This window comes from Acanthopagrus latus, chromosome 8, assembly GCF_904848185.1.
Source record: "Acanthopagrus latus isolate v.2019 chromosome 8, fAcaLat1.1, whole genome shotgun sequence".
In the NCBI taxonomy this organism is placed as follows: domain Eukaryota; kingdom Metazoa; phylum Chordata; class Actinopteri; order Spariformes; family Sparidae; genus Acanthopagrus; species Acanthopagrus latus.
Window position 1 is genome coordinate 14,104,823 of NC_051046.1, and position 23,558 is coordinate 14,128,380.

Below are 23,558 nucleotides of genomic sequence, written 5' to 3' on the forward strand. Positions count from 1 at the left end.
AGAGCCCACTGTAACCATTCGGTGGTAAGCTGGTTTGCTGAGGCAGAGTGGAGGTGAACTGAATGGTCTGCAGTGAGTGGCTGTGGGTTGGGTTTCTCTGAGGTTATGGTCATTCTCCCCTGGGAAAGTGGTTAGGCCTGGCTGTTTACTTTGGAGTAACCCTGCCCCTCCCCTTATACACTCTCTGCTTGGTAAACCCTGATTACCTCCAAGGTGCACACCTGTCATTTCTGTCCTCTTTTATGATAAAATTATAAGTAGCCTTTAATTAGAGAGTACGGCTATAATAAGATAAAACTGATTAAAAATTACATTTTCCAAGACGGCGTTAAGTGTACTCTTTGTTGTGCAGTAGTTTCGATGTTGTGTGGGCGCCACCTTCTTGTCACAGCAGGTGTGTGTGAAGGGTCTAGGGGAGGGAGAGAGGCAGCGAGGTGGGGAGGTTGGGGAGGGTGTTAGGATTGGACTTAATGGGTAGGGGCTAAGGTAGTGACTGCATCTTCATGTAAAGAGCAGTTTTGACTTTCTCTCTGTGCCTCTCTCAGACAGACTCACACAGGCTCGCTCCTAGTGCTGGACTGAACAACCCTCTCAGCTCTGCTCTCCAGCTCCGGCCACCAGAGAAGATGCTTCATTGTTTCTCTTCATGAGATTACTGCACTGAGCGGAGTGGCAGCTCTGCAGCGGATGAGCTGCTGCTGCTCTTTCCATCTTTATCTCTCTTTTAATTGGGACGCTGGGGAGAAATAAATAGCTCAGCACACACTGTTGGGAGGCAAATGAATGGAACAGACTGACGGGGGATTTCCCCAGGCTGCCTTCACACCAATGGACCTGGAAACAAGTTTTGAGCTGGCCAAAGTTTATTTGGCAGAATAATGTTTCTTGTCCTTTTGTAAATTTGTTTTTGCAACAAGATCATCTTTTAAGAGACTGACATTTTTGAGGATTTTCACTGTAAACATACATACCATGTAAGTCTAAGTTTCTTCTTTACTTTCATGAGCTGTTTACTGGCAGAAGTAATGCCGCCTGGGAGATCTCACGTACGCAGGAACGGTGTCATTTTTCTGCTGTCTACACTGCTACTGACACAAACTGTTAAATAGGGAGAAACTATTTAGTATTAATTCATTAAACCAATTTTTGCTTAATTAACTAAATCTAAAATAATATTTCTTGTGTTCTTAGATCTTAGGCTCAAGGATGTGCTCTATAGTAATTCTTCATCATTGGAGTCTGGCTGTGTTCTTGCTGTGCTCCCCAGTGACTCTTGATGGGAAACCAGTCGATGCACTTGGTAGCAGAACGTGAGTTACTTTTTATAATCATTTTGACAACCATAGAAAAGTAATCTAATGTTATGCAACATAGAGCTTTATTAAAATTAAGCATAATGGAGCAACATTTTTAAACAATTCAGTTGATTTGATTCAGAAAACTCAACTGCAGTTAACCTATACAGATTAAATTAAGGTACAGAGGGTTTTCTCTGTTTTGACTTGCACTTTGGCTTCTTAAGCTTGTATTAGTAATGGCTCTCAGAAACTTGTTTATGCTGCCACCTACTGTACTGAGGTTTCCTGGTGCCTGACCTCCAATATTAGCTGACAACTCCTCTAAAACTGTTCCACACATAAACTCAACACTGTGGTGTACCATGAAATTTATTAAAAAGGTCAAGCAAAAAAGGGAAGTTGTAAGATTTTGCTGTTTCAACTCAGAGATTGAGAATCTTACTAGAAATTCAAAATAAATCTGACAGGATAGAATGACTGATCTCTTAGAGAAAGTGAACTTGGTACTGTTCATGCATGATACTGTTTTAGGATGCTATTGGCTTTAATGCAACTATCCTTGTTGATCTGACCATCTATTTATTGTGATGCCTTTAGGAGGAGGTCGGTGAGCCATGCCCAGCTGATGCATGACAAGGGTCGCTCCTTACAAGAGTTCAAGCGTCGTATGTGGCTGCACGAGCTGCTTGAGGAGGTGCACACAGCCGATGATCGACCCGTGCAGAGCAGAACCCAGAGCCAAATATTCAGTGGCAGTGCCCTGCATGAGAAGCCCCTAGGGGCCACCAAAAACATCCCTGACAGGTTCAGACTGGACAGAGAAGGTCCTAACCTGCCCCAGGAGACCAACAAGGCTCTGGCTTATAAGGACCAACCACTTAAAGTGGCCACAAAGAGGAAAAAAAAGGTGAGGTTAGGCCGTCGTAGAGAGAGTGACAAGAAGAGGAGGCGGGCACGGTCTGCCACAACAAAGGAACAATGAATGATGCAGTACCACAGCAAAGAGACTCTTAACAGACTTTAAATGGTACTGTGCTGAGACACTGACAAAGGTTCAACCAGACTGGGATCCGAGAGACTCGATCCATCACTGACTCAGTTGCTTCATATCACCGCCCCAGGATTGTGCTTGTATAATATTTTGCTGTTTGTATTTTCAATCTCATAGTTCCTGAAGTTTTGTGAATTATCATCATAACATCTTCTTCAGTTCATATTTATTTGGAAAATCTGAAGGCCTCTGTAACCCTGATTTACATCTTAACAATTCCATGTGTTGTCATCTCTAACCAACCGTGTGATCAAGTAGATCATAGGAGGAACTATTTATTGCCTGAATAATGTCATTATGTCAACTTCATGAACTTGGGAGGCTTAGTGGTCTACTTTTGCTGGCTCCATTTGTGTTAACTATCTTGGACTTACAGTTACATACAAACTGTTCAATGAATACATCTGTTGCATCTTTTTCATAATTTATTTCACTTTGAAAGTGTGTATTTATTTTGTGAATGTATCTTGGTGCTGCTGACTAAATTCCGTAATGCACTTTAGTTATATCCTGTACATGTTCTTTTGTGGTTGAGTTTTGATGTGATGTTTCTTTTTGATGGTCCTGCTTTCCTTTCCCACCCTAGATTCCTCATGGACTTGTAACTTATTGGATGCTTCATCAAACCCACTCTCACCGTTTTACATTATAGTTTATTTTTATAGAACAAGACCGAGACAGGGGCTCTCAGACTCATTTAATGTTCTTCATTTGCACTGAGCGCATACTGTTCATGTTTCCAGTTAATCAACCATTAAAAGTGTAGTCATTAGAAAAATTTCTGATTCATAGTGTCTTTGTTTACAAGCCACTTGTGGCAACTTGCCTAAAAAAGAAAAGCCAGGTGACAAAAAAAATCTACGAGTGACTATTTTGAATAGGATAAACAGTGCCCCATTCCAGCTTGAGGACTTGCTTTTAATTATCATGTGATTAAACTGAATGTACACACACACACACACACACACACACACACACACACACACACACACACACACACACACACAGACCTGTATGCAAACTGGCTAAACATGGTAAAAGGTAGAGAAGGGCAAAATGTATGACCATATCTGGAGTTTAATCAGCAGTAAGTATCCTTTCTGCTCAAGTCTTTAAGCAAATCATTGTATCCCTCTCAGTTTTTGTATTTTATCATGACCTTTGACCTTTCTATAGTGTTAAAGCACAGATTTTCTTCTGAAGGAAAAGATGCGTAAGAACTGGGTCTAAACTTAAAAAAGAAATTTACTATAAAAATGGTGACCTTCCAAAATGCACCCATGTTGCTTTCGACTTGAAAGCGTGGACAGAAAACAACAAACCTGTTTATGTCCACTTTGAGAACATGTGGCATTTTTAACAGCCACTGACTGCACAGCATAGACACTGGTAATGGAGGGGTTGCATTGCAAATGCATTAGCATCAGCTATATCCTGTGCGAAGAGCAGCAGTGTACACCGCAGGCCATTACCTGACACACAGTCATAAATGCCGTGGAAAGCCTGATAAAGGAGCCTGCAGTTCACACTGAAGAAATCAATCAAACAATGGAGAGAGACATTAATATCTCCAGAGAGGGGGAGGAACAGAGAACATAATCAATAGACTGGTCTTTTGTTCTTTGGTGCTTGGAGAGTGCTGATTATTAAATTCATAATCCCAAATCCCCAAAACCATCTTCATAAAGAGAGATGTCTCAGTTTTTACAGCAACGGTCTCACAAAAAAGAGATCCACAAACACTGATATATTGTAGACACACAGATTAGATCAACAAGTCAACAAGTTTCACAATGTCAAATATATTTGACAAATATATATTATTTATATATACACACACATATGATATTGTTAAAACACAAAAGATACACATCCTCTAATAACAATAATAACAACAACAACAAGCATGTATGGTACATCACTGTTCACTCAGCAGCTGGTCTGAGGCCATTTCCCTTTAAACCCAGTCAGCCAGAATCAATTTGACCCAAGTGATGTTTGCCTTTCTTCCCTCCACATTCAGCAATCACACCTTGTAATGAGTTGTGAGAGGCTGTCACCTCTAACCCTTCAGTCCAGTTTGACAGGATGGAAAACATTAAACAAAACTTTTCTAGTTCACTATATAAGGATAATTCACTTTAAAAACATGCGCCTGAAGATGCTGCTTTGAGGAATGAGGATGGTAAGTATGACAAATTGAAGGGATCATTTTCTACATGTGACTCCATTTTAAAATGCAATGAATCGTGATAAGACAAACACCTGTTCCAGTGACACTATCTGTTGAAATATACAACAGTTAAGAGAAGCTGTCAACTGTTAACTTAAAGATATTTTGTACCTTGGCAAATAACTATATTGCTGTCATTCTAAAACCTTGTACTTTTCATTTTGGTGATATTACATCATGTGTTTTTGTGTTGTTATGACATATACAGAATTTCACTATGGGTTTGCAAGTATTTCAGATTCAATTTTATGAACTTAAAATTGTATTTCACAAACAGTGCCTCGAGCAACAAATATTTTCATTATCTTGTTGATTAATAGATATTCACTGAATTAAAATGACTGTTTTGTCTAAAAAATATTTTTTTTCCAAATCAAAACCACAAAGATACTAAGTTTACTACTGTGTGGGATAAAAAACATAAAATCCTGAGAAGCTTGAACCAGCAAATACAAAAAGAACGACTGAAACAATTAAAAATATATGAAATGTTGTCGCTGATGAATGTTGTCAATTAACCCTAAAAATAAATAAGGATTTTTTTTTTTAAAGGTGAAGTCGCGTCAGTGATAATATGGCTGTTCTCAACACGTATGGGCTGATCTTTGCCTGTACCTGTGGAGTGATCCTGGGCATTGGGCTCTGTGCCAACTTGTTGGTCTTCTCTCTGTTTGCCAAGCACAACACGTTGCGGAAGAACCGCCTCGACATCCTCCTACTCAGCATGACCCTGGCTGACTTCCTCACCCTCCTGCTCATCCCTTTTACCTTGTACTCTGCCGTAAGCCACTCATGGCCTCTGGGTGACACTGGCTGCAAGGTCTACCAGTTCCTGCTGGCCTTTAGCCTGGCAGCCAGCACCTACTCATTGTGTGCTGTATCTATGACCCGTGCCATGATCATCACCAACCCGTACCACCCACCCACTATGGACCTGGTCATCCTCATGTTTGTCCTGGTCTGGGCCCTCAGCTTCTTCATCAGCCTGCCACTGCGAATGTTTGCCACCAAAGACAGCCTGGGCCCAAGCCTGGGCTTTTCCTTCTGCCTTCCAACCATTCATGAGCACCACTACCAAGTGGTCCTCAGCCAGTTTGTACTTTACTACTTTGTTCCAATGCTGGTCATCGCCTTCAACTATGTCCGGCTGGCTGTCTTTCTCCACAAGAGCCCTGTAATGTCGGTGTCCAGTGCCAGGAACACCCGCCGTGCCTCTGTCATGGTGTTCTTGGCTGCTGCCACCTTCTCAGTGTGTTGGCTGCCTGGTTATGTGCTGGAACTGTGTGTGTACCTGGGGCTGTATCGCCATGGACAGGCATGGGAGATATTTTACTTCGTCTGTACTGTGCTGCAGTACCTGCACCCCTGTATCAACCCTGTGCTCTATGTACTGCTCTCAAAGCGCTATCGCCACACGAGGGCAGCCTGGCTCTTCAGATGTAACAGGAATAGAGTGCAGCCGCAGGTCATTAGTGTCACAACAGACAGCTTTTAAATACACATGATTTGTTTAAGCATCAAGCAAAGTCGGGGAAAGTCTTTATGTATACTGTTTATAAAAATCAACTTCTTTTGTATACAATAAGATGAATGTTTTCGTGATTACCTTCCATTTCTGAGGTATAAATGAAGAAATAAGAAGACATGAAAATATGGGAGGATAATTTTTTAGGCTTGAACTTAAGTTTTCTCAAAACATTCACTATTAACTGCAAAAAGAATAATAATCATCAAAATTAAATGTAAGTATCCAGTGTTAGGTGAGCTCTGTAAGCCTATTGTAAGTAGTCTAATGCTACCACCTAAATAATGCAGAACTGAAAACAATATGATGAGACATTCATGAAGCTGCAGTTTAGTCTTTTTTTAAGTAAGTAGCAGTGAGCTTGATTTCATATTTTGGGCAGCACTTTGATTAAATTCCCACTGAGTTTGTATCAAATGTTTTTGATTAGTTTATTTTCATTGGTCAAGATGTTTCTGTGACTTTTCTTATTTGGTTGGCTCTATTTTCTTGTTTGTTTTTACATGCTAGTAAAATGACAACACCCATCATGAAGCATTTTGTGTTGTACTCATATGCCTCTTTTGTCCTAGTCTTCTATCCTCATGTCCTCATGTCTTCTATTTCTATACATCATTTCAAACTGCTTTCTTACAAAATTATTTTTAGACTTCTTTTAAAAGAAAATCTAAAAGAGCGAGGAACACTATTTAATACTTTCAAAATATTCACATTTGTATTGGGCCTTAAAGATAGCAATACAAAACTGCTTTTATTTCATGGCAATCATAAATTAGAAACCAGATGTACTATTTAACCTCTCCACAGAGCTATGTTATTCCATCATATTTGGACATTTGTGCTCCACAAACTCTAAAAACCTGCTTTAAAAATTCTCATATGACAAATTAACTTTTACCGATCGGCTCTTATCCAAGGAGCAACAAATCATTCAGTAAGTTTTGCTACCCTGGCAGAGGATGGCCATTAAATATGAGCTGTATGATCCAGCCCATGAGTGTTCCAGTGGGGTAAGCTGCAGCCTTTAATTTTTTTCTCAATGTAATTGAGCCATCACAGTGACGTTTTAACAACACAGAGGCCAAAATATGATGCTGGACTGAATGACAAGATTCTGATTGCCAGTGTGATTATGATTATTTAAGTTAAAGTTTTAGTGTAAAATATATGTGATTCACATTGCTAAATATATGGTACAGTATGGAAAGTTATATTGATATCATAATTCTGTCTGGATTGGATCCAGGGGCAAGTATGTGGTGTGTTGATTACAGAGATTGTGAGGTAAAGTATGATTCTGTTCAATATTTCTCAAAAATAGAGTTATATTTTCACTGGGCTGCACTGTTGTAAATTACTGCTTTTCACAATAGCAATAATATTAACAATAATAAGAATTTTCAATATTTTATGTGCTGTAACGTAGCCCCATGTTACTAAACACCATCCAGTCAGTTTTTTGATGGGATGTTTATCTCATGCTTACTATACAATCAAACATTAGATAAAAGACAAAAATGGCATATTACTACAATAAGTATTTCAGGGATGACTGCTTCTTTTTCTAAAAATTAGCTTAATCCACCACCAGCTGATGACTGTTTACTGGATGGCTCCTCAGTCTATGGATCCACCAGTTCATACTTTTTTTTCCCCCTCAGGAAGCAAAGTTTGGAGTGGGCGGAGAGTAAGCTGAGGGTCATGCAGCAGGTGTTGTGGTTATACAGAAAGGAACAGGGATTGGGAAAGGTAATAACAAGTCTGGCTGAGTTCTGGCGGCCACTGCAGTAATAGGAGACAACCTGCCCCACCCTCTGTCAGCTCGCCCCCTGACTTTTGGCCTTCTCCTTAGAGTACAGCGAGGGCAGCTGGCCTGACTCGTACAGACCGTCATCTGTAGACCATCAGTATGTCAGATAAGGTGAAGCAATAAAGAGCACATGCTCAGGCGCTTCAAGTTAAACTACTGAACGTACATCAGAATATAGAGATTGCTCTCCAACCTCTGAACAACGACAGATTAGTTTTTGTTTATTTTTACTGAAGCAAAGAAGAACAATAAACTCCCACAATGGAGAAGCTGGCAACCAGGTAACTTTTGGCATTTTTGCTAGAAAAAACATTCCTGCAAATACTTGATTATAGAAATAGTTGACCAGCAATTTTCTGCTTTTCAACTAACCAATGAATTATTTCAGTTCCACTTAAGATTGAATTTGATGGGGCCACAAGGGGTTGCTATGGGACGCCAAACCCTTCCAGAAACAGGTGCTTGTGGACAGATCAACTTATGGCATTCCAAATCTTTGTGTTTGCTTCAATTCTTGTTGCATTTCTGATGTACATATAATGTAGATCAATGTAATATGGTAAAATGGTAAAAACAGTAAATGGTTGGTCTTCCCTCCATTTGCCAAGCACAACACTTTGCAGAACGAGCAAAACTATATTTGTATTTTGCTTTTGCCTCATTACCAGTGATCTTGCCGTAATCATCATGTGGCATTTCCTGCTTCTCATAGAAAATTAATCAGAGGAAGGGGCTCCTCTAGCTCTGGCAGTGTGTTCTTGGGAATGTTTGCTTTATTGATAGGCAAGTCCTACCTACTAACCACCAACCAGAACCTGTCATTACATTATTTTTTAACAATGAAATAAAATAATGCATTTCGTAAAAACTCTGATTTCTGCATCTTTGTCCTTCAATCAAATTTCATCAGTTGTCTCACTTTCAATTTTGCATTACATTTGTAATGTTTCACATGGAGGGGATTTCAAGGGAGTCGCAGGACAATTTTCTAATTTAAAATAAAATGCGTCTTGCTAATATATCTTCACGTTTGCATCAAACTACCAGATGCAAAATATTCAGTTCTTTGGGCATGCACATCCTCATCCTCCAGTTTCTCGAGTCAGCATTTTCCTCAGGAGAGTTTTATTAAATTGATACTACATTAGTGTTTGCCAGTATTACCATGAGTCAGGAAAACCCAGCAAAGCAAACACTTAAACACATTCTGTCATGGTTGGATATATTTTCAGAACATCTACGCTGGAACTGCTGCCAGAATGTATTTAAATTACCATGTCACTTAAAACTCCCTGCCCTGGTCACTATGCAACTACTACATGAAGCAGCCTTTCCACAGAGATATAAATTCATTTAGATGACAGCCACAACCCTTTATGGTTCATCATTACCATGTATCAGGTAAGCAAGAGTGCACAATCTGGTCTGTTTCAAGAATGCTGGTACAACTTAATCACGCGCTTGGTAAATGAAGAGGGTATATTTATAAGTTTTATAATGTTGGCTCTACCTTACCCCTTGCGTATAAGTGTCTATGTGGTAGGAGCGGTTGGTGCAACAAGGTGCTTCATGACCAGATTAAGCAGAAAAAAGGCTGTGGTATCCCCATTAGCTAAAAAGGTACAAAAAAAAGAAAACTTATAACAAGCAGAATGCACTGCTAGACCAATAAACACTCCCTTTGATGAATGACATACTGTGGGTCGGACGGTGCTTGGAAACTCATTGGTTTTGGTAAAGGAAACTGAAGGGTGGTCAGCTGGTTACAAAACAAAAAAAACGGTACACTAAAAAATGTTTCTGATTGAAAAAAATAGACAACGTACATGACTATGGTTCAACTTTTGGCGAATACGTGACAACTACCTGTATGAAATCAGTGAACACATAATTTGATCAACACCTTGACAAGCTCTGTCCCATGGTGCTGAGACAATGATAGACTGCAGCCATCCTGAGCTCTATTGGACAAAGGCAGCTCTGTTCAGGCAAATAAGGTGACTTATACTTGACTCACATTTGACTCATTACTAGCAACATAACCCATCAGCAAGTGTGCAGTATCGTTACAGAGTAGGCAGAGACAGGAGAACATTTACTGTACTGAAGCACAAATATTCGGTACTTTACTTAAGTAAATCTAATTTTATGCTGCTTTTAACTTCTACTCCACTACGTACAAGGTGTACTTCTTACTTACTATATTTTATTGATCTAGGGGGGTTAACAAGCTGCCCAGGAGTATGAGTAATTAAAATTAACTCATCAACATTAAAGTGACCACACACAACACATTACTGCAACAACTGTCATGTATTGTAATACATATTTTTATACACACAAACGTATTCTACACAATGAGCACTTTCACTTTTAATACTAATTAAGCTAACAGTTTTCTACTTAAACAAAAATTTTGAACGCAGGCCATTTACTTATAACAGAGTAATATTTCTGTGTGGCTTTACTACTTTTACTAAAGTAACAGATGTGAGTGCTTGTCCACTAATATTATCTTCATAGGGACCTGACATGATGCCAACAGGACAACCAGGATGGGGTAGAGATAGAGAAGAAGGGGTGTTTGTCTCACATACCAGTATCTGAGGGAGTCCACTGTCCCAATCATGGTGGCAAAGTCATAACTTGACCTCTCCAAATTTCACGCTGGGCTTGAAGTCCTCCACCTCAGACGACACCACTGATATCATCCAACCCCCTTTCGCCCACTGTTCACAGGTGAGAGTTGGGAGTAGAAAGGCCTCAATTTTATTCCCAGTCAGTCGTTTTTAGCTTCAGTTTTTATGAAGAATCCGATTATCAACACGGCTAGCTTAACGTTAGCATCGTTAGCGCTGCAAAACCCGTTACTGATTTAAAAGCAGCTAACTGGTGGTTTCTTTTTCATTAAGCTACTAGTTAACTTAACTTCTAGTTGTTTTATTCACTGGTCTAAACCGTAGTTGGATATTTTTTCTTACCATTTGAACAGTTTCTCTTTGCGACACGAAGTTTCCAGTTAGGTTTAACGTTAATCAAGGAAAGCCACTTTCACCTGCCTTCTTGGTGGTAGACCTGACACAATTGACTGCAGTACCATTGTTCACCACACAGTCACACATTGCAGCCAAGAGAGGCGCTGTTTCACCCATTTCAAGCTGCGGAGGATAAATATGTTAAACGTTATATGAAGAAACGTGTGAAAATGGTTTAATTTTTATCAGAAAGGAGGTATAAACTTTATCACGTCCAGCCTGGCGTCTAGTGGCAGATATGACCTCTTTTGGATTGGCCTGGCTTGATATTGTCTAAGTTGTTGTCTGCTAGTTTTTCTTGAGAACGGTGGGCTGTCACCTCTTTTAGGTTGTGTTAGCCACTTGTAGCTCATCTGCCAATACACCCTCCAGGTTATGTTAACCATTTGAGTTCAGGCACATCTGTACCCTTTTTGCCAGTGTTAGCCACTTTTAGCTAATGTCTCGGTTCATAAGACAATATACTCTCTAGGTAACGTTAACCATTTAAGTTAAGGCATGACTGTACCCTTTTAGCTTTCTTGGCCAGTTTAAGCAATGTTTTTGGTTCTAATGTCAGTCAGTTCCTGCTCAAGGTAATGCTAGCCATTTAAGTTAAGCACCTCTGTACCCTTGCCATGCATATGCTGAATTCCTAGTACAAAAAAGAAGCTTTTGGCATGCTAAAGAAGGAGATATTCTTCTCAAGAGTTGTCGGCAACAAATTCAGAGCAGGTGAGTGAATACTGGACAATTTAAGTTTGTCAACAGATTAGATATAATCACAAATACACTACCCAAAATTAGTTAGGGATATTGGGATTTTTTTGGTGTTTCAATGCATTGTTTATTCTGTAACATATCTGAATATTTATTTTGTGTTTTGTGAATATTTTTGGGATCCAAATTCAACACATTTCATTTGACTTTTATTGCATATCCATGCACATGTATATATGCATCCATATCAATATCCCTAACTAATTTTGAGTGTTGTATAAGCAAAAGCTACCAGTCTGTAGTACTATAACTTATCAGAGTTGTATGTTAAATGTCTTCCTCCCAGTGGACAAACATTGAGACCAAAACCGTTTTTGCTTACTCAAATATCAAGTCCAAAGTAAAATCCGAAATTAGTGAACGATATGCAGGGTAAGTAGGGTAAATACATGTATTCAGTTTACTGAGATGTTTTCTTTCTCGCCACTGATGGGCTGAGCTTATTGTAACAGTCAGTCATTTATTGCAGTTAATTATTGATACTATTGCATCCATATTGACTTTTACATTTGACCTCTACAAATGACCCTGTTAAAAAAGCATTATTTAACAAATGGACACGAGGCCATTGTACAGTATAGGCTCACAAAATTTTGCAAATTCCTGAGAGACCACATTCTTGACACACTCCACGAGTTAGGCAATGCACATAGCTGACAGAAAATAGTTGTGGCTACACACTGTAAGATCAGAGGGCTCTTGCCATGAGCTAATCATTCCATGTGCCATATAGGCAAGTGTTGAAGGAGTGTTGCCTGTTTATTTATAGGAGTCTCTAAGGGTCCACAGCAGAGGGTTACTTTTTGTAGCTGGATTAAATTACAGCTATGGTGAAAGCTGAAAATACAGCCACAAACATGAGTATAAATTCTTAATATGAATCTGTATGGCCTAAGTTATTGCGCTGTGTTTACAGTAGCTGAAGCACATAGCGGTGATGTTTTCTCCTGAGAATTATACATTGCCAAATGCATTATTCAACACATAAAGGCCATATTTTGAATATTCATATTTGCTTTTTATTTCTTCACTTTGTGAGATGCCGGGGACTTATGCAAGATAATTGCATAAAAATAGGAAATGGAGGTAGAAATGCTTTGTGAATGTATATGTAACTATGTTGGCAATTGAATCCTACATAATCGGTTCAACTAAGTGTGTTCTGTGAACATCCCAAAACCAGTTAATCAGTGTCTGTATGAGCCACAAATTCCCTGTGCTCAAAAACATAGAATCATTTTTAAATTAAATTAAATTGATTCTAAACACAGAAATCAGCCGCCATGCTTTTAATTGATCTTGTTGTGAGCGTGAGGAAGTCATGAGAGATTTATTTATGAGCAGGCACAAGCGAGAGGACTTCACGGAAGCTATGGATTGAGAAATGCTATCAGTCACATGACAACAACTTGCAGTCCAGATGGTCAGCACCCGCCTCACCCTGACCTAATATCACAGTTCAGGAGTCTGTTTACGTTGTGAGCTTGCTGCAACATGTAGGAACATGGCAGGTGAGGTGCAAAAAGAGGATAATGTTTGAGTTGACACTGAGTAAACCTCTGTGCTGCTGAACAAGCCAGGCCTTGTAAGTGCCAGTGTAAATATGGTTCGTCCTATAAAGAAAATAATCAGAAAGGGGAAAGCAGCACTCACTTCAAATGATTCCTGAAATTATTTGTATAGGCAGAATTTTGTTTTGATGATTTGGCTGGAGAGCCTTCAGCAGCTTGCCAAGAGGAGAAACCAGTCAGGTTGTGTGCTTGAGCATGGAAATGTATTTCATATCTTCGTAAAGGAGGAGTTATTGTCTGTGACAGTAATGGCATAGAAATGTCAGCAGAAATATGTTCTTGTTTTAGTTATTTTTTCCAGCAGGGGCAGCCCATTGTTGTTGTGACCACTAGTGGGTTTGAAAAAAAAAGGAATGTAAGGTTTCAATATCATGCTTCTGAGGGGTGGTGTAAGTGAGAAGCAGGCAAGTTATAGCAGAGTGGATACAGTTTTTTAGTTAATCTTTTTGACTATAGCACTGATCAATGTTATGAACACATCAAAGTGTTGACTCAAAGCAGCACAAACAAGACTACGGATTAAGTGATGATTATTTTATATAATTAATGAATTTATCTATATTTTTAACAATTGATTGCACAGTGTATAATTTTCATCCATTAATTGATTAAGTGATTCAGTTCTAGAAGAAATACTGTCAATATATAAATGCCAGTGTATCATTTGAAAATATTCTGGTTCAGGCTCAGCATGTTAATAATGTAGAAGGCTTCCACTCATAAACTGATACATAGATAGAAGTCAGCAGGAACTCAGTCAGCATATTGGGTGGGTGTGCGATCAAATGCTAACATATAAACATAAAGCCACCAATAAAAATGCAACTTTTAGACCTTTGAAGTCATGCTTGATTAACAACCCATGTGTGGCTCTCCTGTGAACTGATCCACCTGCAGTTGCCCCCTGTCTGCATTTTGGACGACACTGTCTACTAAAAAAGGGAAAGGCTTGATCAAGGAGTGAGACGATCATCCGAGGTGGGTGTGGGACTTGACATGCAGAGGTAATTCCAAGGAACCCTGCCCTCCGGATCTGAGGTACTCAGTTTCATCTCTTGCGGCATGCCTGGTTACCTATCAGCAAAAACATGAACATCAACTGCAGATGACAGCGGGCTAAAATTGGTGGATATCAAAACCCAGGAACTGGCAAGGACCGTGGATGAGGTATCCTCTTTCTGGAGTGGAAGCCCTGGGTTCAAACACCTCAGGGTGAGGAGACTGTGCACTCCACTCACTTGCACAGAGGGTAATGGGGACGGCATAAACACAGCTTAGGCTCTATTAGGCAAAAATTTTCACACTATTAATTAGATGCAGCTGCACACGCTTCTCACATCTCAGCCATAGACACTGCCTGATGATTGAATGCAAAGATGTCAACTATAACCAAAGTTCACCCCACAGTGTTAGAATAAGGTTTATGATTTATAATGAAATGAAGTTATAGCTAAAGTGGGCATTGTCATATTCCTATACATATATAAATCTTAAACTGAGCAAGTATGGTGCTGGGAAATTGCAGATCAAAAGACATCTGCAGTAGGTGTTTAAATGTAAAATGTTTAATTCAGTAGAAGTTTAGGTCCCTGTTAGTTCAACCAAATGCAAGAGCTTAACCATTGCCTCAACAATTCAACATTTCAATCACTATATTTCAACATGCTGTTAAGACCTGCTTCACATGGAAAATTAGTCATAAAAAGGTCTAGTGAAACCACAGTTATCCGAATCAGAAATACTTAATTAATCTCCTTGTCGGCATTGGGTTACGTTACCGTTGCTAGCTCCTGAAAAGAAATGTTACAGCATAGAGGAACAAGATAATAATAATAATAATAATAATAATAATAATAATAATAATAACAACAGCAATAATAATAATAATAATAATGATAATAATATAATGATACAAAATGGAGAATATATGCTAAGAAAATAACATTAAATATGTAAAAATATGTAAAATATGCAAAATGTGCATTGTTATTAAAATATGGGTGTTATGGCTGCTGACAGTGGTGAATTGAGTCTATTAAGTGTCACACTAGTTGATGTTTCAAACTTTCATTTCTCAATCAAATTTAGCTCGGGATTACGTAAGGGTAAGGAATATTGATTAAAAATGTCTAAGGGAGTACATCATCATATTCATAGAAATCATTTTAGAGTTGTTTCTTTGAAAAATCTGTTGAGAAATTGTTAATGGATAAAGTAAGCAGACAAGGCAATTGATGGTTTTGGCAAATCCAATACTTTAATAAGCAGACAAATCCAAGCAGTTTGTCACAATGATGCCGAGATAATGTAAAATTCAGTGTGGTCATAAAGCAGTCCTGCTCAGTTAGGAGAGGGGTTCAAAGGGTATAAACAGTATGACAAAATCTCTAGTGGTAGACAAATCTCAATATCAGCCCATGGTGTGTGCCTGAAAATCACTAAATCATTGCTTAACAAGATTTCTTAGGTTCCTAGGTTTTGCTAATTTTAGTATGGAATTTCTAATAATTACAAGTGATCCTTTGTTAAAATCTTTTGACTAAAGGTAAAGAGGCTAGAATCAGAGGCCTCCCAGATATAGCGGTGCCTTTATAGACTCATTCCAGTGTCTGAGAAGCTGTCACCACCAGCCCTACAGAGCATACATCGGACTGGGTCAAATGCCCCCTATTTCATTTCAAGCCGAGCAGTTGGACGTAGAACGATGTAATCCAACGGAGCTGCTGACTAGCACGGCTGACCTTCTAAAAACTCCTCTTTCAATTTATAACACACACTCACACACAAACATGATACGCACATGTGTTCATTCACCAATAGTACTAATAGCAATGCCGGATACACACGTACAGAAATACACACACACACACACACACACACACACACACACACACACACACACACACACACACACACACACTTTGTAAATACTTGGCCTGGGGTTCAGGAGGAGGAAAGCCAAGCGGAGTCAATGACACAAGTTGCTACTGTGGTTACCTCATGTCTGTAATGAGTTAGTAGGTAATCTTCTTCTGTGTACTTTAGTCCAAGACTAGCTTCAGAAAATTGAGCGCAATAAGTTAAAATGCTGCTTTTAGATAAATGAAATGACTTATGTTTCATAATATCTGAGGGTTACAAAAACGATGCATCATGAGGACTATTAGATAATTAATTGTAATATTGGCATCATATTTACAATGAGGTTTACCCATTTTTCAGTCATAATGAGTGTTTTTAATCACGCTGTTGTGGCAATTAGATATTATTTCATGCACTCGTGATAATGCTATCACAGTTATTAAATCAAGATGATGTACCTGTCAGTCAAGAGATCACTGATTTTCTCAATGACTCAAAGATATTCTTTTTTTATTAAGAATGATGAGGAAGCAGATGTTTTCTTGGTGTGAGTGAATCCGCTGTATCTTGTTACCATGGGGGTGTCCTGCATTCATAGGTCGAGCCATTAATAACGATAGGAGGTTCCTCCCTGTCAGCATTCATGCGCCCTGCAGGTTTTTACGGCAGGTCTCTCCCAGGCTATGTCTCAGTACATGGGGTCACAGTAAAGTATGCGCATACACGCATCTGTTTACTAGAGCTGCTTGATGTGGTGAAAAAGTCATATTGCAATTATTTTTGCAACACATTTTTATTTTCACTTAAGAAAATATTAAAATCATGATGATGTGGCATTTGCGTAACAAGATTTATATATCAGGGCATCTCTGCAGCACAACAGTACTGTGATTTAATTATGTTTTATCACACCTTTTACATTTATTGAAATTATCTCTTTAGCATTTTGGATATTCCCTTGGCCATATTGCAATTTTTAACAATATTTTGATGAACTGTGCAGCCCTACAATCAACATAACAAAATGTATGGACTTTATTGGAAGGGACAACTGTGAGACAAACATGAAGGATACAGTATACAGTACATATTATTATGCTGTTATTAAAGGGGCTCTATGTAACAATTTGCATCAATTTGCATGTATTAGCCATTTTTTCCTTAGCCATATTGAGCAGATTGTGATGTGATGTGAAAAATTAGACTGCTCCCATCCCTCTCAGTTGTCTATACAAGCCTATGGAAGTTTTGTTTAAGTTGCTTCATGTTGCTGGATTTCTGGATTTCTTTGTGAAGGACCCTGGTTGGACTTTCCACGACAGTCCAAAGGATGTGACTTTATGCACCTTCTTAATTGCCTTGTATCAGTGTGTCTCTCTGCTCTGCTAACAGAGAGCAATAGTAGCTAACTTTATTTTGTAAAATAAACATAAACATAAACTAGTGACTGGCTTCCAGCCCAACAGAGACCCTTTAGACAGTCAAAAGATAATATGAATAATACACTCATTGCAAGAGAGATCTAAACACCATGATAAATCAAAAATGCAATGATAAACAAAGGTGACATGGGGGAGTCACTGCAGATGTTGACAGATTAATGAAGTTTGAAGTCTTTTTTTCTGTCCAATCTATATATAAAAGCCACATGTTCATTCCTCAGCTTGTTTGTTATTGTTTGTTTCCTTGGATATAGTCAAGGCCTGACACCTTGGCTTGACCCAGACAGTCATTTGGTGAACGCTATATGCTAACACATTAGCAGCAGGCGGCACCATGTCTTGACACTGACATTTGACTCTGAAATTCAAGCCTTTGTTCAGTAATGGAAAGGCCCTAAAAAATATTGTGCTCCTCTGGGAATGTGTGCATGCTAACCTGTCATAAAAAAAAAAACACTCATAAAAGTTTGTGATGGCATGTTACACTCGCCGAAGACCGCCCGCATGTACGTAATAATGCAAACCGCCCCGGTTGATTTTAGCAACACTGATTAGCACCCTTGTGCTATTATTGCTGTGCTCCTGTGTCTACAACCGCAGTGACTAACACACTTGATACAGCTTTATGAAGGCAATGAAAGTGGAAAAAACTGAGCTATAAATAGATCACAATGCAGCAGTGCACATGTCACTTCACTCTGTAGCACCAGGCCTCAACTTCTATACTTTTTATCATTCCAATCTTTAAGATTAATTATGAAACTCTAACTTGAAACAATTTATTAGTAGTTTGAACTTGTGCTGGATAAAAACACTTAACGGAGGAATTTCAGGGTCTGATTAGGATCTTACAAGAGTGTGTTTTTCTTTTCTTTTACACCTCAGTGACCTCAGACTGGGTCACTTGTCTTCTGGGGGTCCCCGTGTTCCAATTTGCACAATCAACCTTTTCAAGTGCTCCTCGCTGTGAATATTATTTTGGCTGTGGCTTCCTGAAGACATTATCTCTCTCTGCTGGCTACTCAAGTGTCAGTCAAGCCAGCAGTTTCCACTGGCTGAGTCCAGGAGGGCCCCTGGTTATACGAGGCTCCGTGCTTCCAGGCATTCAGGTTATTTCATCTTATTTATTTCAAGACACATTTAATATGTAGGCTTAGCTGCAGAAAGAAAAAACCCTCCCTGCACTTAACAAGCTGAATCTATTTCTCACCTTCGTCTGTGTTCCTGGTTTCTAAAACTGTAGACACGGGCTGGGTCCTGGAGGTTCCCCTTGTGACAAGAATAGCCCCATGATTTCATGAATGAGGGACTTGCGGCTTTGAGAGAGTCCATTTCTGAGCTGACACTGGACGTGGAAAATCTTATTGGACCTTACTCGGAACAAAACAAGACTGAGGACTGTCTCATCTAGGATTTGGGATATATATATTTTTTTTAAAGATTAACTTGAACTTAAAATGATAAAAGATCATATATGTAAGGCCACAGTTTACTCAGAAAACACTGCAGTGCTCCAGTGAAGTGACTGAGTGTGAGAGGGACAGCAGCAGCAGCAGCAGCAGCAGCAAGTGTCATCTGGTCTTCCAACTTGGGGAGGGCTTTGGAGTTTAAAATGGTGTGAATATGATAGCCATCGGTATAGCTTATGCAAGTGGAGATCTGTCTGCACCATTGAAAGTTAAACAGACCAGAGGCTCTAATCTGGTAAAAGGACGGCATAAATCAACAACAGCACAAGCGATTTTGGACATCAGCATATAAAAGTGTTGGGACTCGGTGCGTAAAAGAGGCGGGGGGGGGGGGACTTTGCCTGAATCTCGGGCGGCTGCATGAGAAAGAGAGTTTCGAGGACGCACAGGCTAAAGGGCAAGAGGAAGGCACCGAGGAGGTGAGTGACGGATTTACCCTCGGAGGGGTAAAAAAGATGACCGTGGTGTCCCAGGAGAACCACGACGAGACTGTGGTCGTAACTCCTCTGTTGCAAGATGCTGCTGAGCTGGAACCGGCGGACCAGGAGTGCAGCGAGAGGGTCATCATCAACATCTCGGGTCTGCGCTTTGAGACGCAGTTAAAGACCCTCTCCCGCTTCCCGGCCACGCTCCTGGGGGATCCGCGCAAAAGGATGCGTTTCTTCGACCCGCTGAGAAACGAGTACTTCTTTGACAGGAACAGGCCGAGCTTTGACGCCATCCTCTACTACTACCAATCAGGGGGGCGCCTTCGGAGGCCCGTAAGTGTTCCCGTGGATATTTTCCTGGAAGAATTGCGGTTTTATGAACTTGAGGAGGAGGTCATAGAGCTTTTCCGTGACGACGAGGGCTTGGCGAGGGAAGAGGAGCGGCCGCTGCCCGATAACGAGTTCCAGCGCCAGTTCTGGCTCCTGTTTGAGTATCCAGAGAGCTCGGGGCCGGCACGGATGATCGCCATCGTGTCCGTGATGGTCATCTTAATATCCATTATTATATTCTGCTTGGAGACTTTACCTGAGTTCAGAGAAGTCCCCGCGGTGCCCGACAATGACGTCAATGGAAGTGCAAACGGCACCGAACCCAATCCGTTCACAGATCCCTTTTTCATGGTGGAGACACTTTGCATCGTGTGGTTCTCCTTTGAGTTCACCATGAGATTCCTCTCCTGTCCCAGCAAAGCGGCATTCTTTAAAAACATCATGAACCTGATCGATGTCGTGGCCATAGCTCCGTATTTCATCACCCTGGGCCTCGATCTAGCGGAGCATGAGGGCAGCAGTCAGCAGGCTGCGTCCCTGGCCATCCTGAGGGTCATCCGTCTGGTCCGAGTTTTCAGGATTTTCAAACTTTCCAGACACTCCAAAGGTCTCCAGATTCTCGGCCAAACGCTCCACGCCAGCCTCCGGGAGCTGGGGCTGCTCATATTCTTCCTGATCATCGGGGTCGTTTTATTCTCCAGCTCTGTCTATTTTGCAGAGGCAGAAGACCCCGAGTCTGGATTCTCAAGCATACCTGATGCGTTTTGGTGGGCTGTGGTGACGATGACCACTGTTGGATACGGAGACATGTGTCCCTCCACCATCGGGGGGAAATTCGTGGGGTCTCTGTGTGCCATCGCCGGCGTGCTAACCATAGCTTTACCCGTCCCTGTCATTGTGTCAAACTTCAATTACTTTTACCACAGAGAGAACGAGGAGGAGGAGAATGTGCAGTACGTGCACGTGACATGCGGGCAGCCGCAGCCGCCCTCGTTATGTGAAAGTGACTCGCACAAAAGCAGCCAGTCGCTCTCCAAAACTGAGTCCTATCAGGAGAGCGACGACCTGGAAACTTTGACATTTCCACACGTGGAGATATACACGGGGAAACTGACTGACGTATAAAACGCACCTTTGGATGACACTTTTAATTCTGGTGAGTTGCCCTCCTCTGGACTTACAATCTAAGCTCCTTGCTGGAGCTGTCAACAGCGGTTGCCACATGTGGAGCCTCAGATATCCACGCTACATCTCCCCACCCCACCAAAATGAGGATTGGCTTAATTTCACTGTTAAAGAAAATCATTCCTCCCACTGCTGCAACCTTTCTTACTGGTAGAAAACAAAAACAAAAACCGCAAAGTGGGGAGCAGTGACACTGACGCGCATTTTGGGATGCCTGGGTGTACTTGCATCTGCAGTCATAGGGCCACACCCTAACAAACCTACGTGAAGGGAAATTACAATAACCAAAGACAAAAAATACTCTTGGAGATGTTTTCTAGTCTATAAAGCTCTCAAGTGATGTTTACGCACAATGAGCTGGGCTCAAGTTTGGCTTTCTACTTTTGAGAAAGGTCATGAAGCCCTATTCCTATCCGAGCTTTGGATGAACTGAAGAGGAGAGTTCGTCCGTGCGTAAAAGCGCGCATGGCGCACGGAGGACACACACCCCAACCAAGGCATTAATCTCTCTGTCACAACAAAGTTACTCAGGTTGTTTTGGGGTTCGTAGAGACCTCACGTGTGTCTCGCTGAAACACTTGGTACAGCGTGTGATCTTCACCACTGCTTCAGTTCTAATAGTAGCACTTGCAGCTTGTTTTCCCATTTGGACTGGAAAATTGCCGGCTTAACCGAGGCTCTGTCCCTCAGGGTACAAGAGTTTACACGTTAACGAGATCAGTATTCCATAATTAAAAGATAGCTATCCGGTAATCACGGGATGGTTTTTCATCGTCGTGAGATTATTTCTATAAATAACATGTCTCACGACTCTGGAAGTGCGCCATCACACTGTAACTGTGTGCGAGAGAGGAGAAAACATCTTCATTTTTATCTTTGGTGCATGCTTCTACTTTGAATCTGATCAGAAAGGCATGAACAAGTGAGCTCTTAGCGCCACTGTGTGGACGATGCGTGTCCCTGCTGTGTCCCTCAACTCGGGCTCCAGTGTGTGCAAAACTAATACTAATACAGCTTGGGTGTCTTTGCACTGTTGCTGCTGGCCCCTCACTGATTTAGGTGTCAGCCCCTGAGGTCATGCTCTTTACGCATCCGGATGCTTGTGATGGCCAGCAAAGCTCACCAGAAGCCAGACTGCTTTTTAACTTACCTCCTCATGTTAACATAGTGAGTTTTGTTTTCTGCTTACTTGCAGGAGGCAGACGATTAAGTGAAGCTTGACACAACTGCGGGATTCTCCTCTTCTCCGAAATATCGGATTATACTCCATGGATATTCTTGAAATGCCAGTGCTTGGGAAAAAAAAAATCTGCCTTGTTGGACATTGTGTGACCCATCAGTAGAGAAAAAACATCAACATTCTTTTGCGCTGGCTTTATAAATGACCACGCCTTGTGTATACCGCGTTTTTGTAAACCGGATTTTGTTCTTTTCTTGTGCAGCTTTTTACGCAATTTACGTCTGTGTTGTCACAAACATTCAGGTTGCATTGCAGCTCGCTGTAAACAACAACAACATACGATGCAATGTCTGCATGACATGAATTCATTGTGAATTTTGAATGTGATGAAATATTTATTTTTCTAATTTAAAAATGTATGTGAACTTAACTTAATCCTTTTGATAAATAAATGATGAATCCGAAAATATACCACTCGTTGTTTTTCGCTCCCAGTGTAACACCAGACCAGACTCACAGAAGGCAAGGCAGCAAGTCATCCGTGTGAAATGCTCGGATCCGCGAAAATTCATTAGTTTGGTCCACGTTTGCTGCTAAATGATGGGGAAGCAGATACTGGGCTGTCTTGCTGTCTTGCCACAAAACCAGTTAACTTAATAAAATGTCACAGTGACTAATGTGGGGGTATTTATTCAGAATAATTAGACAGATGTCTGATACGCTGATTTTGTGTTGAATGTGTGTTTTTTAGGCAGTCAGAGACAAATGATTTGAGTCCAGCTCTTCCCCTCAGTGTGCTGTTTAGGCCCCACATACGTGCAGGCCCCTGTCGAGTCAGCAGCGGATAAATATAGGCTCTCCATTGATTATTTGTTCTGATGATGGTGAGTGTGTCCTGGTGTTTGTGTTTGGGATTTGTAGTTTTATTTTATTTTTTATTTAATTTTTTATGAGGCGAATCAATCATATGCGCTGTCCTTGGTGCTGAATATCATCCTCCACCCTCTGCAGAGTAAAGATTTCCTCTTACACTCCTCTCAGATCTGCATACGAGTGGAGGGAATGGTGAGATGTTGTAACTCAGCGTCGGAGACTGCGTGTGAGACCCTGGATGTCATGTTTCATAGTTAGAGGATGATAACGATCTTTATCTTCGCAGTTCGTTCACGAGAAACAAAAAAATCAAACCTGTTCTCACGCTGGCTCAGATGTCGTGTCAGTCACATCCACATCCACCTAAATCCCTGAGTGATGGAATGAAAAGGGATGATAGGTTTGCTTTCTACATTAGTGGTGGCCCGAAATGGCACGCGGGGTGGATTTTAGAGGTTGTGCTACCCACTGTCCTTTCCTTGCAGTCGGATTGCGCCAGTGCTGGCA

The 23,558-nt window shown here is 40.7% G+C and overlaps 3 protein-coding genes across 6 annotated transcripts; all 3 read left to right on the forward strand.

Annotated features, from left to right (window-relative positions):
• Positions 1–400: 400 nt before the first annotated feature.
• On the forward strand, positions 401–3,104 carry LOC119023804 (parathyroid hormone-related protein-like). Its single transcript, XM_037105973.1, has 3 exons — positions 401–974; positions 1,192–1,310; positions 1,896–3,104. The coding sequence occupies exons 2-3, from the start codon at positions 1,207–1,209 to the stop codon at positions 2,278–2,280; spliced, it is 489 nt and encodes a 162-aa protein (XP_036961868.1). The 5' UTR covers positions 401–974; positions 1,192–1,206; the 3' UTR covers positions 2,281–3,104.
• Positions 3,105–4,266: 1,162 nt separating this feature from the next.
• On the forward strand, positions 4,267–6,975 carry LOC119023803 (galanin receptor 2a). The gene is made up of 2 exons (XM_037105972.1): positions 4,267–4,534; positions 5,135–6,975. The coding sequence occupies exon 2, from the start codon at positions 5,157–5,159 to the stop codon at positions 6,075–6,077; it is 921 nt and encodes a 306-aa protein (XP_036961867.1). The 5' UTR covers positions 4,267–4,534; positions 5,135–5,156; the 3' UTR covers positions 6,078–6,975.
• Positions 6,976–10,518: 3,543 nt separating this feature from the next.
• LOC119023800 (shaker-related potassium channel tsha2-like) lies at positions 10,519–22,639 on the forward strand. Of its 4 annotated transcripts, none has more exons than XR_005076337.1 (3): positions 10,519–10,656; positions 14,180–14,494; positions 22,194–22,296. XR_005076337.1 is itself a non-coding variant. In XM_037105966.1 (2 exons), the coding sequence occupies exon 1, from the start codon at positions 19,511–19,513 to the stop codon at positions 20,936–20,938; it is 1,428 nt and encodes a 475-aa protein (XP_036961861.1). In that variant the 5' UTR covers positions 19,474–19,510; the 3' UTR covers positions 20,939–20,969; positions 22,194–22,639. The 4 variants fall into 4 exon arrangements, 1 of the variants encoding a protein (XP_036961861.1); XR_005076338.1 differs by lacking the exon at positions 10,519–10,656 and adding an exon at positions 11,194–11,666; XR_005076339.1 differs by lacking the exon at positions 14,180–14,494 and having other exon boundaries at positions 10,525–10,656; positions 22,194–22,639.
• Positions 22,640–23,558: the final 919 nt, after the last annotated feature.

What these genes read in the sequence shown, in the direction of transcription:
- LOC119023804 (XM_037105973.1), top strand. Translation starts at nt 1,207, where the DNA reads ATGTGCTCTATAGTAATTCTTCATCATTGGAGTCTGGCTGTGTTCTTG. An exon ending in GATGCACTTGGTAGCAGAAC is followed by an intron (nt 1,311 to 1,895) that starts GTGAGTTACTTT and finishes TGATGCCTTTAG; the next exon opens with GAGGAGGTCGGTGAGCCATG.
- LOC119023803 (XM_037105972.1), top strand. Translation starts at nt 5,157, where the DNA reads ATGGCTGTTCTCAACACGTATGGGCTGATCTTTGCCTGTACCTGTGGA.
- LOC119023800 (XM_037105966.1), top strand. Translation starts at nt 19,511, where the DNA reads ATGACCGTGGTGTCCCAGGAGAACCACGACGAGACTGTGGTCGTAACT.